At 29.4% G+C, this 17,513-nt stretch overlaps 1 protein-coding gene across 23 annotated transcripts in view; it reads left to right on the plus strand.

Moving 5' to 3' along the window:
• LOC129987820 (sperm-tail PG-rich repeat-containing protein 2-like) overlaps positions 1–17,513 on the plus strand; it is a 103,688-nt gene that overhangs the window by 37,862 nt on the left and 48,313 nt on the right. For all 23 annotated transcript variants that reach the window (XM_056095762.1, XM_056095764.1, XM_056095763.1 and 20 more), the window contains exons 3-4: positions 3,745–3,805; positions 5,103–5,344. In XM_056095762.1, the coding sequence (XP_055951737.1) occupies positions 3,745–3,805; positions 5,103–5,344 (303 nt within the window). The remainder of the gene's footprint in view (positions 1–3,744; positions 3,806–5,102; positions 5,345–17,513) is intronic.

Raw genomic sequence — 17,513 nt, forward strand, 5'->3', positions numbered from 1 at the left:
GAAATTATCATATTTTATAAAACACCTTATTTGGATTTATATTTGTCTATCCATATAGTCGAGTATATGAATACAGTAATACTAGAATCGGTACCAATTTTTTCCATATAGAGAAACTGGCACTGAATGAATTGTTAAAAAAAAACTTCTTAACGAAAATGGACCTCAGATTGTTAAAAAATTTTTAAAGGTTTTTTAAAAAAAATAAATTCAAAAGTTAAAAAAAAATTCTGTTTACTAAAACCATATCATGCTGTAAAGACTGTTTTGTATTTATATGATTAAATTTCTATGCTGTATTTTGAAATAGTGATGACAAAGAAAAATGAATAATTCATGCAAGATTAAACTGCGTATTTAAATTTTAAAATCGGTATTCTGTAAATTATCTCAATTTGAAATTGTATTTTAAAATACGCTTCCTGCTTTTATCGGATTTTTTAAGATCTAAATAATAAAAATAAAGAATATTGATAATCGTTTTCAATGTTTATCTTATCAAAACTAAATTATGCTCTTAAACTCTTCAAAGATTAATTTTATAAAACGAAAAAAAAAAAAAACTATTTCTGCTTTTTATTTTATAATTCAATGATTCAAAAAATTTGAGCTCTAACGTTTGGGCGTCTTGCAACATATTTTAGCTTTTATTTATCTAGAATAGTTTTAATCAAAAATGTTTCTAAATTTATGCATGTTTACAATATCAACTTAAGATAGGATGACTAATAGTTGATAAATTTCATCTTCTTCAGCAAGCATAATTTTTTCTCCTTATCATGAGCATTGGTTAAGCAATCGGAGAGGAATTTATAAATTAGTAAGAAAAAAATATTTAAGCTTAAATATTAGAGCCTTAAAATGTAAATGCATGCACGGATATGTTGGGCTCAATTTCTTCATACAAAATAGGAAATTTTCTGTGGAGTTAACGTGTTTTTCTGGATAAATGTATAATTTATTACGTGTGGCTAAAAATGCATAGTTATTATAACTCCAGATTTTTACTTTTTTTTGTATACAAAGTACATAGACAGTATTGTAATCAACAAAAAATTCGAACTCTAGACTTCGAAAAGGGCCTTATTTAGATCTTCCTGAGTTCGAAAAAAATGGCATTATTATATCTGTATGTCCGTCAGACTATCTTTGACAAAGATAACTCAAAACGTTTGAGCTAAATAGTTGAAATTTTGGTATATGGTTTTTACAGAACATTTGTAGAAATTTTAGAAATTTTGAGTTAAATCCATGCAGCTGTCTGAATATATTCGGCTGTTTGAATATAAGTTAACACGGTAACTGCATAACTAAGAGACCTAGATGGACAAAATTTAGTACTCAGATTAAGCACCCATAGTGTAGACACCTACCAGATTTTGAACGAAATCTAAAGAGGGCTTGAACCCTTTTCACACTGGAATTTCCTAATGACTGCAATGTTTTGTCTATATCTATCTTCGCATCTATGAGAATTCTGAAATATATTACGATATTCATGACAATATCGTGGTCTTACATTTCGCCGGCTGTAAATTCAACTTTCGTCTATATTTATTTCATAAGTCACACAGACAAAAATGAAATGTTTTATGCTAGCAATTAATTTTTTAAAAAGACTATCTAGTCGTGTATTCACGAAAAGTTTTAATCGACATGTTAAAACTATTCTCATAAAAAATTAGTCTCCCTGAAATATTACACATTCTTTCAAAACTCAAAAACAAACCAAAGGACAAGCATTCTAATTCATGTATTGTATGCATTAGGGATAGTGTTTAAAGATTTATCTGCCGTGTTCCAGTACAATCTTCTGGCATTAGATAGTTTATATTCTCAACGTGCCGTGTTGGTACATCACGTCCGTTCATTTTAGAATGCGTTACCATAAACAAATCTCCCGACTAATGACCTGTGATTGCACGCGAGGACAGTGGTCAGTTTCACACGCCGATACGAATCTTCATTTATACCTTCCGCTTTCTTTGGTATCATTTCTAAGCTGTTCTTCCATATGTTGATTCGAAACAAGAGATCTATATTTGTTGCATAATAGATTATTGATTTGCAATATTTCATCTTTCTTATTTACGTTATGGATTGCTTATGTGGTTGCGTTTCATTCAAAGGTCAATGTCCGTTTAATGTTGCTTTAGTTATGCTCAGAAGTAATGTGCGATTTCTGGCTTCCGTATTTTTGGAAGTCAAAGTCTCTTTATTGTTCCTATACTGAAGCAGTCTTTTTTGGTTCGAAACTGAAACTAATAACTAATAAAATCCGTATAGACTTGTAAGCAAAGGGAAGTAAGGAAAGCTTATAAAAATTATTTAATAATTGTATAGTTTATTTATATTAGAATTCGTTAATCGTTCTTTTAATTGATTATTTTTTTCCTGAAATTATTTGTTGTTTTCAGTTGGCAGCAAAGGATTAAATAGAGGAATATAGCTTATCTGTGTTCTAAGTTTTTAATAATGTGAATTTTTTTCGTTCTGTCGTATACTGAGTAACATAATATTAAAATATGGTTGCAGATATTAGATATTTATAAATAGATAGATATTTATTGTGATTAATTTGGAGTCAAAATTAAAAATATTGAAACCTCTAATTTAATACGTCCATTTCTTCAGTCTCATAGGCATTACTGGATAATTTTATTCATTCGAGAAATTTATTGCTGCTCTATCTATTAATTAAAAATACTCTAAACACTTTTGAACTTTTTGAACTTTTTATTATTTTAGATATGAGTTATACTTTTTATCTTGAAAACTTGTTTTATAATTTATTGCAAAATATATTTATTAATATATTCAGCAGTTGTTGTATATTATTTATTTATTGAAATATATATTATTAAAATTATATACTTTTAAAATTATAATTAATAACAATTAATTTATTAAAATGTAACCGCTAATTAAATAAGCCCTTTTCTTGAGTCGCATAGACACTATTAAATAATTTTATTTTTTCGAGAAATTTACTGTTGTACATTGTATTAATTAAAAAATATGATAAAAATTTTTGAACTTTTAAAAGCTTTGAACTTGTTAGATATGAGTAATACTTTTTACATTGAAAGCTTTTTCTGATAATTAATTGTAAAATATATTTATTAATATATTCAGTAGTTGTATATTGTTTATTTATTAAAATTAGTTATTTATTGAAATATATATTATTAGAATTATATACATTCCTTATTATAATTAATAACAGTTTATTTATTAAAATAACTTAAGGTTTTTATTAATAATAAAACTTTTTCTTACTAAAAATAAAGTGTTGTTCACTTTTTTATTTTGAAAATAATTGTTTTCTCTTTCTGTATTCATTCTTAGACCTATATTTTAAATAACTTTTTTGGATGTCAGTCAGCTGAGAATCACCCAAGTTCAATTATATTATCGGTTTAGTGATAACTTTATGTCTGTTAACTCGATTTTTCAATGAATAAATTATGAATATATTAGAGAAATATTTTCTGAAATATGAGTGTTAAAAACAATATTTAAGTTCATTATTTTCAAAAAACTTATTTAAATCAATATAGTAACGAAAGCTATTCACGGATTTAAAAACAACAACAATCAAATCAGAGTGAAAGAGTTTATAGTTTGATCTAGGATAAAAAAAATAAATATATTCCATGCTTATGAGAAAAAAATTTATTATTTACTTAGAAAAAAGTTAAATTTGTATAAAGACTTCAACTTATGCGCCATGTTTTATTTCAGGTGTCCAAAGAAAAGTTGACGTTACCAGGTCAAAGTCTCCAGCGTTCACCTTTGCTGGGAAGTAAGTGATATTTACTTAATTTGATGGGGTTTTACAAAATGTGCTTAAAAGTTTTGGTCAGATTTTATGATTGGAAATATATGAGTTTTATAAGAAATATTCAAACAAAAATGAATGAAACGAATTTTCAATCAAGAATGAAATAGTTTCTATTTGATGCTTAATAGAATACTTATATCAAAGTTCCAAGATTGTTTTACTGCTTCAAGAATCTTTAATACTAAAGTAATTATATTGACAAAGCAATAAATTTATAAATTCATTAATAAAGTTAGTTCAGGTGACTTTCTAATTGCATATAAACAAAACTGCGCATGTCATTCAGCTATGTAAAAATTGCAATTAGATGACGTTATATTTTGAACTATGACGTAATACTATGAGCAGTAAATATGTGATTAATAATGATTTCCCAGATTAAATGATATGTTTGACATGAAACATGTTTTAACATGTTTTATGACTGTTGAAAGAAATCTATGAAATTATGCAAATTCTTTTTAAAAAGAGTTTTATTTCACGAAATGTCCTGAATTAGGATTTAAAACTAAATCCTGCTTAGCTTTTTCAATAATTTTTAAATGCATTATAGTCGAAATTATTTAATTAGAACACAACCAAATTAGAAATAAATATTAACTTTAAATTGAAAAACAAAATTAAATAAAATGGAATAAAAAATGTTAGAAATGACGAATCCGGCCTAAAGACTTTATCGAAGGTCACCCTCAGGCAGGGATTCAAACCAGGGTTTTTTTCTGTGAGGATCTGATTTCGTCGAAATATTGATTTCTCGTGACCCGAAAATCCCAAGAAATTGAGGTTTTTTTGAAGAACAAGAATTAATATAAATAAATCAACGACATAAAAATTAGAAAATAATGAACAAAATATTAATTTACTAGACAAAATATTTCTGAATTCAAATCCAAGCAAAACCACAACTAAATCAAATCAAATCAAACCACTATGAGGCGATTATCAGATTATAAAATCAAAAATATCAATAAGATATAAAAGCAAGGAACTTAGCAATTAAATGTAAACATACCCCTAAAAGTTTTTATGAAGAAAACTAAAATAATTTAGAATTTTAGTTTTTTGCTCAGTTGTGTTTTAGATGAGCAGCATTGACGTGCTCTAAATAAATATTTCAGTAAATATATACTTTGCAAGTTAGTGTCATAAATGCTTTAATTTTATGGTTTGTAGTTTCTTAATTAAATGCAACATTTCTTAGTCTTTACCGTGTTGACATTTTGAGTTGCCACTGATTATAATGTTTATTATCATGCAGACATGAAGAGAAATCAAAGTTCGTGACTCCGGGTCCGGGCAGCTACAACGTATCCGGTGTCCGGCGCACCGGCAAGGAAGCGCAACAGGGCAAGACTATCTCGGGCCGGACCAAATCCCCCCAGCCATTCAAGACCCCTGCTCCTGGCGAGTACACCCCCCAGAGGAGAATTGTGCTCCACAAGTCACCCGCCTTCTCTTTCGGCCACAAAGGAAAGGACCCCAAGCCGGACAACATTCCAGGTAAGCCAAAATGAAATTGGATATGCGTTTATGTTAATAATAATTGTGATTTCCTGAAGATTAGACGAATTGTTTTCGAATAATGTATGAAAATGAGCTGTTATTTAAAATACAAATCCTCTTTTATTTTCGACGACTGTTTCGATTTATAGATCATAAGTCACATTGATTAGAAATCAGATTTATATTTTTCAGCACTAGTTTCATACAAATGGGCTATAAAAATTGTAAATGAAGCACAATATACCCGTTTCTGTTCCTATTATTACTGTATATGTTACAGTAAATGTGATTATGAATAATAACCGGTGATTATTTATAATCACTACTAAACTTATCAGTAATTATGAATAATCACTCTAAACTCATTGATGATTATGAATAATCACTATTTTACATATTGGTGATTATGAATAATCATCATTGGTGATAATGATGCTGGTAATTATACATAATCACCAGTTTATTGCATTTACCGTAAATTTATATAATGTGGAAAAAATACATATATTTTATTGCATATATTTTTATATATAAATATATTTTTACATATATATTTACATATATTTTATGTAAATAAAAAGTAAAACCTAAAATCAAATTTTATTTTGAAACTTGAAATTTATTTTTTATGGTCTTAAGTTCGAATGATTTTAAGTAGCGTCTGTTGTAAATCAAGAAAAAGATATATTAAAGATGTATTTTCGGTCATATACCGCTTTTTCTGGGAATTCTTTTTAAAGATCGGGGAAATTAAGAGTATATTAAATAACAGAATTGTTTTATCAGCTGAAAAAGAAATTCGATACTATTTACCTTTAATGAACAAATCTATTTCTAATCATATCAAAATGATGATTGAAAATGACTGAAGGGATTTACTGTTTATCGAATTATTAGTGTTGATTTCCATTTGGATTTGCGAGGATTAGTAATCTGAGGGGACGAAAATTTTAAACACCCTCATGTTTGGCAAATTCCTCAGAATTAATAATTAAAAGTTCTTAATTTTTTGGGATCTTTAATGAGTTGCTAAGCTTGATAAATGTCATTAATCTTATTTAAGAAAATTAGAAAAAGTCTATCAAATAATTATATTTCATTTTTTTTACCATCCATTAATTGCTTAATCTATGCTTCCTATTTTATTACTTAAAGAATGCAAATAATTTTAATCTCTATTCGGAATTGCATAGAGTAGTAATTTAGAATTTTGAAAATCTTAAGGCCTGTGTGTATGACAAATTTTTGAGTAGTAATAATTACAAGTTGTTAATTTTATTTGAGATAGTTTGTGAAGGAGCTGATCTTGTTAAAATCAAGTTATCGTGTTTTAAAATATTAATGAAACTTTAGCGAATAATTGCATTTATTAATTTTTTCTTAGTCTTTTAAATTAATTTTCTTAGTTATTAATTGTCTACGTGTTTTGATTTCTTTATTGAAAAAATTTCCCATTAAAAAACGTGTTTTAATTTTTTTTTGTTTTATTTCATAGAAGGAATATGCAAAGAAAAATGTTCAAATATCGCGCGTATGAATAATACACTTTTCAAATTTCCCGAAGATATTTTTGATTAAAAAATATATATGTGTATGTTTTTAAAAGGAAAATCAGTTTTTCTTTCATAAAAAGAGATACTTAACAGATAAACTTTTAATGCTGTTGAAAAAAAATATTTGTGAATTTTGTTATTAAGTACGAAGTAATAAATTTAGACATTTACATAAATCAAAACTCAGAACTGTATACATATAATGGCGAGCAATTATCTATCTCGTTCTTCATTCCGCCCATTAAACAGAAGGCTTAATGGAGTGGATCTCGTCTGCAGGTTGTTCTCCCTGAGATCGCGATCAGATAATTCTCTTTAGCAAATGTGAATTAGATAATTTTTCAAAACTGTTTCATTGATTATGAAACTGACCTTGTTCTTACCGCAACTCTTACCTCTAATTAGAACTATCTGTTCCATCTTACATTCATCGCCTTTTTTTTTTTTTTTACATAATAAGAATTCTAATTTTTTATTCTGAATGGAAAGCTTGATGAGAAATAAGTTTCAAAAACATTTCAAAAGCGTTTGTTGTTTTGGCATCAATGTTTGCTGAAAAAGGAAGTGATCTAGAAACCAGAAAAATTAATTGGATTGTCCATAACTAAACTGAATAGCCTTTTTCCGTTTATATTTATTTATGGTGGTTGTTGAACATAGACAAAAATTTAACGTAGGTGTTTGTATTTGTGTTTCTGTAACAGGGCCATATTTAGATGTATCGGGATTAATTTCCTCCTGTATTAAATAGGATTGGATTAGATCATTAATTGGATTGTAGTCATGTTTTGTTATGAATCGAAATCCAACTATGATACTAGATTTTGTTGAGTTTTTCGATTTTTCCTAGGAGTTTTGAAATTTTGCCTTATTAATAATAAAATACTTTTTGTTTTACTTATACTGATTTTTAAGTGACATTTATTTTTGTACTGATTGAGGTTTTCTATTTTTAACACTAAACATACCATGACCGTCAAATGACCGATTATGAATTTTTGCATCGAAAATGCGCACATCATCTTATCGCTTTTGCACATTTGACTTCATGACTTTTTCTAAGAATTATTACAGTTAATATTCTATTATTTTTTAATCTGTATTTTGTTTATTTTGAGTAATAATTATCGTATACCGTTAATTACCACAACCGGTCATTTGACCAGGAAAACAATTTATTGCTCTATAAGGTTATCGGATCAGAATTTATGATGTAATGCGTATTCAACGTACTGTATTCAGTTAGTTGCACATTGATTTAGTTGACTTAAATACCTGGATTTTGTACAAGCAAGCGACAGACGAAAATATCTCGATAACAAGATTTTTTACTTCTCTTAGCAGTAGAACTTGCCACCGATTTTCGAGAAGCCCATGAACAACCAAAAGAAAGAGCAAGCACAAAACGGTCGATGCCTAAATCTATTACAGATTCTTTTCAACGTAAGACATGTCAAATAGGATATTGTAACGAAAATAAAACCCGTCAAAATGGTTCTAAGTGTGAAAAATATGTTTGAGGAAAATGTACGATGGAAACACCCTGTATATATAAAAAATGCGATAAGCAATGAATTAAAAATTCTTATTCCTTGTGTTTGTAATACATAGAAATTGATAATATACAATTTAATTTAATTATAATGAAGTTAATTTGTTTATTTCCTTTCTAAAATTCATATTTCATACGTTCAATCAGGAAACATTAAGTCCGGTCATTTTGATCCCCTATGGTAGAAATAGGTATGTATTAAGTGTTGGTATGTTTAGTGTTAGGAAAAATCTTATACGATTTCAATAATCTGTCTGTTTTTTCTCCTTTTAATTTTCTGTCTTTGTATACCTGTCTTGTATACTTTGTATACTTTTTCTGTCTTGTCATCCTTTATATTTCACAATTCTGCAAGAGTGTATACCCTAAAATGTATAGAATTCTTGACGATTTCATAAAAGGCGAAGGTCAACCATTCATAAGGAAATTTAACTTACTGAAAGTCTTCTCCTAACAAAAATTTTGACTCTATTCTTTTATTGAATTTGACAGATGAAAATTTCAACAAAAAGCAGAATTTTACAAAAAAAGAAAAATGAGATACAGATGAGCGTGGTTGAACTTTTACTTTGTTCCATATAACAAAGTGACATCTTTTTTGTTCATCTATGCTAAGTTAAAAAAAAAAAAAAATCCTGCCATTCATCATCTGTTCAGGGAATACGACTGTCGTTCCAGACTGCTTTTATCAAACAATGCTGGCTATATATTCCAAAAGGCCACCTTGACTGTTAGTCTGTAGCGAAAAAATGACAGTTCTTCTCTATTCTTGATGTCGTTTCGTGAGCATAACGAATGGGGCCGTTAGCGTGTTTGCTTACCGACCTTGCGAATCCATGATCAGCCCTAATGGCCCGAGCCCACTATTTCATTAGTGATCTTTTCGCAGGACAGCTCTCACGCCAGGACATCGCTTACTCTGAGACCACACCCTGCTTTGTTATCCTTGCAAGGAGAACGAACAGAAGGTTTCACGGCATATCTATATTTACGATTTCCGCCGCTCGGGTGTGGAATAATATCTTTTTGGACCAAAGTTATGAAGTTTCTGGGAAGAAGTGGAACAAAGAGCTCAACAGTAGGGTGTGACGAAGCTTTAAGAAGTAGAATTTGCGCGCGTGATAGCTTGGGGAGTATCGATATTAGCAAATGCAAATGGTGCCGGTGGCTTTAGGAAATCATGCAATACATTTTTAAAAATATTTAATGGTTTTGTTTTGTCGAAAAGTGTTGAGTTAAATTGATTTTATTGCTCAGTTTCCTTCCAAAAGTTCGTTTTGGGTATGATTTTAGATAATGTCTTTTGTGATTTGAATTCGGAATCCTTCCCTATTATTGATCGAATCTAAAGAGAAAAATAGTTCTGGAATTTGATACGGATAGCTCTGGAATTTAGCTCGTCATCGAGGATCCTGGATAGGAAGAGAATGAGAAGAATCATTCGAAATCCGAGAAAAAAAATACGCCAATAGAAATGGAATAATTAATAGTAACTTGAGTAAATGCAATTCGGTTTGTGATCTTGTGTCTATAATTGCGGTTCTGTGCAATTTTTGGTTTTGATCGATCGGGAAAAAACACATATTCAGTTTTCTAGCATGTCTGTATTAACTGCCTTCTAGTAAAGAATCGCCGAAGATTGCATGCTAATAGCGTTCATTACTATTTTTCGCCAATGACATACGGTTAATAATGCACAAGCACCGATTTTCTTTAATACATTAACACATAACTCTGAAAAGAAATCAGTGCGCGGGACTCTGAAAATAAATATCTGAGCACTCAAGGCGTTCACAGTCTTGCTCAAGAACAATTTTATGGGGGAATAAGTATGTGTATAATGCCTTTATTAGAGGATGCGCAATAAAGGCATTATCCGAGCAAGAAAGTAGCATTTAAGGTACCTAGCAAGAAAGTGGCTAGTTAAATTTTCGCATCGGCTTGCTTAGGATCAAACAAACCAAATTACAGCGAACTCGTTGACAGATTTAGTCCAGAATTTTGATGCAGATCTCTTATTCCGATAATATAAGCATAAAACAAATTTTATCTCTATAGTTGATTGCGCTTTTGTGTTATCTTGTTCACATGCTCAAAGATGGGTAATAAAGACTTATTATTTACGGATTTCACCAAATATTTGACACCGGTTGTAACAGTCAACAAACACTGCTACACGAAGATGCCAATCATTTCTCTCTAAACTACGAGTGTAGAAAGTCCTTAGTTGTAATTTCCTTCAGTGGGCAGACATCACTGCTATTGTCAGATAGAAATTGAATCCAGTTTAGAAGTGACACTTTTTCTTCCAGCTAAAGAATTTTTTTTTTCTTTCTCTCGCTAGAAACACTTACAGAGAAACTTGATTTTCTGAGAATCTCTATGTTGTTGCGTAAAGAGAGAGAGAATATTATAAGATTTTGGTATATAAATCACAAATTTCATGTATAAATCAGATTTTGCTTTTAGTCATCGTATTTATTGGCATACGAAAGATATAACTACAAAAATGGATATTTCTGTCTTAATTTTTGGGGCTAGGTGCGTTAAAAAATTGTCCCATCATTTGTTTGTCTTTTTATACATGGTGAGATTTATTTCAATCCACCTCGAATTGTTCATAGTCATTCAGTCTATATTGGCAATATTTTATTAAAATTTTTTCTTTTAATTGGCAGTGCTATACTGATTAATGTGTCACCAATGGTAGATACGTAAATAAGTAAAAAAAAATATTGACACAATCGAAGTCTATCAGTAAGTTGTATGCTGTGGTTAAAGTTGAGGCATTGTGTGATGTAGTGAAATTTTGTCTTTCATAACGATATTCATTATTTTATTAGAGTGAGTAAATAATTTTATTATGAAAAACAAGTTATTTTATATTATATACAAATTTTGAAATTGTGAAGTGGTGGGATTTACATATGTTTCCTACCCTGGAAAAGAAAAGCTATTGAAATTTTATTATTTTTTCCCCTCTTATTTTGAGTAATGTTTTAAGTTGAGTAATCGAAATGAATCCTTTTTCTACTTTTTTATAGTAAAAATGCGCAATGGGAGTTTTTATTTTCTTTAAAATCATATGCCACAATGAATTAAGAAATTTTGATATGTAGGATTCATTAAAATATCGAAGTTAAGTTTTGTAACGATGTCAAGAATTTCACTTCATATACGAGCAAATAAATAATTAGAATCATGCATTGCATTTTAATTTTCCCTTTTGAAAATGCTTAGAAAAAAAAATCGCTTTTCATTACTTTTTTATGTAAATTATGAATTAATTAAAAAAACAAATAATTATTACAACACTCTGACACAAGGGCTTTAAAATAAACATAACCATTACTTCACGCCTGAACTTAAAAGCCGACCTCTGTCGCTTAAGGATATAATAAATTTTCGTTGCCAAATTAGGTTAAAATCGACCCTTGAACGCGGAAAAGACGATCTTTGGCGATATAAAGGAAATTTTGCTTGCTTATCGGATGTGTAATCTAACGTAAGCATCTGAATTTCTAATGAAGAGGCACTCCTAGTTTAGAGTAACCATTCATATCTCTTGGGCTGGAATTGATACCTAATTGGCTGTGAATGGATGATTTGGCGCTGTGTTAACTAAAAACATGTAACAATTGAACGTGTTTTGAATTTTGATGATAAATTAGTTATTTGATATTGACATGTGTTGTAATAAGCTTTTCTAAAGTCAACTCTAATGAATCAATTTATACGATTTTCAAGTTAGGAACCTATATTTATTAATTACATGTCATACTTGCAATATTTTATATTAAATGAAGGATGTTGTACATTGCTAGTGAGAAAGGACTGATGAAATTTATAAAATGATTTTGATGCTATAGATTGTTTCGATATAAAAACAGGAAAATTAAAAATGATGGTTAATGTCGATTTCATTGAATTTTGCCTTATCTTTCTTCATTGAAATAATTATTTATTTCTTAATTTAGAAGCTTAAATTTATTTATTACATTTCATGTTTAAAAGTGTTTACAATTGAATGAGGGGTATTATGTATGCTAATGATAAATGATCTTTGTAATTTATAAAATGATTGGGATGCTTAGATTTGTTTATACGAAAAGTAAAAAATAATGATTAATGGAGTTGTGTTTGATGAATTTTGTTTTTTATTACTTTCTCGTATATGAAATATAGATAAGTTATTCAAATCATTGAAAAAATTCGAACTCTATATTTGGACGAATTCCTACGCTTTACACCTAGCTGAGTTCGAAAACAACATTTTTGGAAACTGTTTTTCTGTAACAATGTTCAAGAACATTTTCAGCTAGATGATTGAAATTTGGTTTATGGTTTAACACTAAATTTGTAGGGAAAAAATCAGATTTTGAACGAAATCCATTCATAAGAAGTATGTCAGTCCGGCTGTTCAAATATAAGTTACACAATAGTTACAAACTGAAGAGAACCAAATGGATAAAATCCGGTATACTATAATGTAGACAACTATCAAATTTTGAGCCAAATCCAACATGGGGGTTGAACGTCTGTCGGTCTGTACTTTCAGAAGCATGTAAAGGCGATAACTCAATAACGCAGTGACGTAAATATGTGTAATATATAATTTTAATATGTGGTTCACGGATTGCAATTGTATTTCTGTGTCAAATTTAGAATTCAGTCGGTTGGGAAAAACGGGTTTAAAACAAAAACCATTTCAAAACATCATCACATTTATTAGTGAATATGCGAAAACTTTTTTCATTACTGAAATCATTATTTTCTTACAAGTGCTAAATATAATTTCCTTTGGATATTTTGTAATGAAACAATTATTTAAAATGCGATCAGTGTGATTTAACCTAAAGTTAAAGTTTAAATTGAATGGAAATAAATTTGTACAAATGATTATATTTTTTAAATTATTTTTTTTTTAAAAAAGTCAGTTATACCATTGTAACTTTAAACATTCCGTACACAAAAATTGCAGTTTTGTATTTTTCACAGTTGTTATTTAATTAATTTCACATTTAATGCTTATCTTTGATATGCATTAGTTGCATAGATATTGCATGCGAATAGTTTAAAACGGATAGAAAATGAGATTTTTTTTAAATTTTTTTTATTTTTATAACCAGAAAATTTCGAATTTTGAAAAAATGGGGGGGGAATGAGATTTTCTTTCCTATTTGATTTTTCTGTTTTAACTTGTATGTTGTTTTTCTCTAATATAATTTTGTTTTACATTAAGTTGAAAGTATATGATAAGTTACCTATTTATATAAAGATGAATGTTTGTATGTTTTTTATATAAATCTAAAGTTTTAATCGATGTCTAAAGTCTTGTGGAAATTTGGCGAACTAGCCTTTTCAGTCCAAACGCTGTGTTAAAAATTAAGAAAGTTTTAATGTTTTTCTGTGGTCTTGAATTCGATTATTTAACTATCAAATCCACTAGATCTCGACTAGATACGGAAGATGGTGCTACCACTAAGAGAGCAATGCTGTTTTAAATAAAACAGCATTGCTCTCTTATTGATTTTATTAAATTCATATTTTTCAATCTTATAAAATAATGTGAAAATTTATATGAATGATTCTATAATAATAGTTTAATAACCAAGAGAGCCAATATTCTGAGCAAACAAGCTAGTCGCCATTGGTGGCTAGTTCTAAACAAAACAGTATTGTTATTTACATATTCACGAAGTAGCATTTGTTGTAACGTTTACCGAGTATTGCAGAATTTCAACAGCTTGATTTCATTGTTAAAGCTTTTACTGAAAAATATTTAACATTTGCATTCAAAGCCAATTAAAAATCATTCAGGTAACTATCATAATGTATTCTTTTCTCTCCCTAAAGTTGTTATCTTCATTTTAATCATGTTTTCTTTTAAAGTAAGCTTCTTTCTTTCATTCTTTATTCTTTCTTTCAGATTGCTTATTATGCTCGCTATTAAAAGTAAGCTTATCTTTTAAATTATCATTTGCTTTTATTAAATATACATTTCGATGCTTCAAAAAGTTATTGTCTCATTTCTAACTTCAAGAGCTTGCCTTTCTTCTTCTTTTTCCCCCGACTGTTAACTTGTAGCTCCTGGTGCTTACGAGCCAGAGAAAAGCTCGAAGATGGCGCTTGAAAATGCACCCAGCTATTCCTTTCGTATAAAATATAAAGAGCCCAAGCCTGACGATTTTCCAGGCGAGTACATCATCTGTAGCTAGTTTATCAGTTGCTTGTTTATCACTAGTAGCTAGTTATCAGTAATTTATTTTTAATAGGTTTTAACCCTACACTGCATGATTTTTTATTTTTCCTTGAAAAAAATATATATGTAATAGAGTGTAATGATAAAACATGAAAAAATATTAAAAAAAAATTAAGTCTAAATTTTCATTATTTTTTAATTAAATGTTAGTTTGTTGCCAAGTGGCAACATCATGCAGTTAAGCATAAAAAATAAAAAAACAAACTGTGCCAAATGGCTACACCATGCATTCCAGAGAGAAAAATTACTGTAAATGATAGTCTCTAAAACAGTTCTTCTCTTTATAAAAACATAGAGGAATTGAGCATTTCATGCACTGTACTCTTGTAAATCCTTTACAATTCAACATTTTACATCGTTTGTTTATTTGTAGAATGCTCTGGCCAGTGATCAATTCTGTCAAATCTAATATCTTTTGGAGGCTCTTTTCGACAAGCTTTTTTTGATTGTTTTCCAACTGTTTCCTCTGCACTTGATGGTCTCCCTCTTTTTAGTGATTTTACTTGTCCATGTAAGCACAAAGTTTCTGCTAACTGCAATCTAAAAGTAACAAGTTTCATAGGCTTTTCACTGTTACGCTTTTGTTTGTGCACTCTCTTATACAGCAACCAAGCATTGATAATCGTCAGGTCTAATAAATGATAAAACAACCGAAAATACCACTTTTTGCTTCGCATTATTATTTTATACCTTCCAATCAAACTGTCAAGTAAGTCCACACCTCCCATGTGCTTGTTGTAAGTTTTTATAACGTAAGGGCAATTTACTTTTACATGACATTTTTGTTTCCTGTCAAAGCGCTGTACTTCACTTACCGGGTTTGTACCAGCAAATGTAGAGAGCATTGTGACAGTTTTATTGTCTTTCCATGATACATTTGACAGTTCACAGCCATCATATTCAGCCACAAATTCAGTGATGGATCCACGAACTTGTAACTTCAGCTCCCTTTCAGTTGGAAGTTTGCAGTCTGGAATTCTATTTCTTCTAATAGTTCCAAGAGATAAAATTCCCTTTTTCTTCAAATATACTTGCAGAGGAATAGAAGTGTAATAATTGTCAAAGTAAAGTTTGTGATTAACATTTTCTTGAACAGGACGAGTTAATCTAATAACTACATTACTACTAGCTCCTAAATCAGGCTCTTGAAGTATATTAGCAACATCAAGTTCTTTGCCACCATAAATCTCGAAATTGTATGCAAATCCGGATACTCCACTCAAAATGAAGAGTTTGTAACCGTATTTATGGGGCTTGTCAGGCATATACTGTTTTAAATGGTGTCTAGCTTTAGTAGCACACATTTGTTCATCGACACATAAACATTCTTCCATAGGAATGGAAAGGAAAGATTTTTGAAGTTCATCAATCAAAGGTCTCAGTTTGAAAAACTTATCCTGGCCTCCTTGCAAATCAGTTGAAAATGCATTATTGTCATTGAAATGAAGATATCTTCTTATTTTTTCAAATTCGTTAACGGGCATAGAATTTTGAATGAGAGATATTCCAACAGCAGGATTCCAGTACAATCTAAAATCTTTAACACTTGATACAGAACTCAATATACAAATTCCCAAATATTTTCTTATATCAGATGATGTTACATTCAGAGGTTTCTCAGGTGTCTGTTGTACACTATATAGAATAGTTTGTTCAGAAATAAATGTTATGAGATCCGGATGAAAAAAATATGAAAAAAACTCATAAGGTGTTTCCAAATTCAAAATATTTTGAGGTAACTGTGTATCTCCACTGAAAGTTATGATTTCAGGATTTACTTGCAAAGACTTTTTCTTCCATACAAGTTTAATTTTTTCCTTTTTAACTTTCTTACTTTTTTCCTCTAATGTCTTGTTACCTGAAGTCGAACTTTCGTTTTGAATATTCACTTCATTTTCAGATGATTCAGAATCATTGTTATTGTCAGAAATATCTTCTGAATTTCTATTGAAGAGAACATTAGGATTAAATGTAGGATCTTCATCGCTATCATCAAAATCATCATCGCTTCCACTCGAAAGAGCATTCCATATTTCATCTGTCAATAATTTCTTTTTACCATCTGTATCAACAAAGTAAACAGACCTATGCTCTTCCATTATTCTAGCTTATAGAATTTCAAAGAAAAAATAAATTGCTTCTAATTATATCACAAAACTCATAATTAAAACTGCAAAGACAAAAAAGAAAGACAAAATGTAACATAAGTAGTATAAACAAAGCACATGCTTTCTGAACTACAGTGTTGAGTTGAATTGTTCATCGCATCCTTCCTGCATGATGTTGCCAAATGGCTACAGATACATATTGTGGCTTAAATTTTTTTTAAATATTCGCTTTATCATAAAAAGCCTAATAAACGAATTTTAATAGTTCATTTTATGCATATGATTTTTTTAATGGACCTAGGAAAACATTTAATAGTAAATAAAAATTTCAAAATATGGCCATTTATGTGATTGCAAAAGTCTACTGCTATGTCTCCATTTACTGTTATCCACGGACACCTACCGCCATCTATTGAGAATAAATGGTGATAACTGAATCAAAGAAGTCCAAACTTACTTTTAATGCACAGTGTTGCCTCATGGCTACATTTTTCTGGTCATGAAGATGACAAATCGCCAGTGTAGCCAAATGGCAACATGATGCAGTGTAGGGTTAAAATGCTTTGAACTCTATTTTCACTGGGATAATAGAAGTGGAAGTAAAAAATCACGTAGGCTTACTGAAATCATGAAACTGTGAATTTAGTGAATTGATTCTATTATTAAAAATAAACAAACCACCAGTAACAAA

This window comes from Argiope bruennichi, chromosome 10 (assembly GCF_947563725.1).
Source record: "Argiope bruennichi chromosome 10, qqArgBrue1.1, whole genome shotgun sequence".
Taxonomy (NCBI): domain Eukaryota; kingdom Metazoa; phylum Arthropoda; class Arachnida; order Araneae; family Araneidae; genus Argiope; species Argiope bruennichi.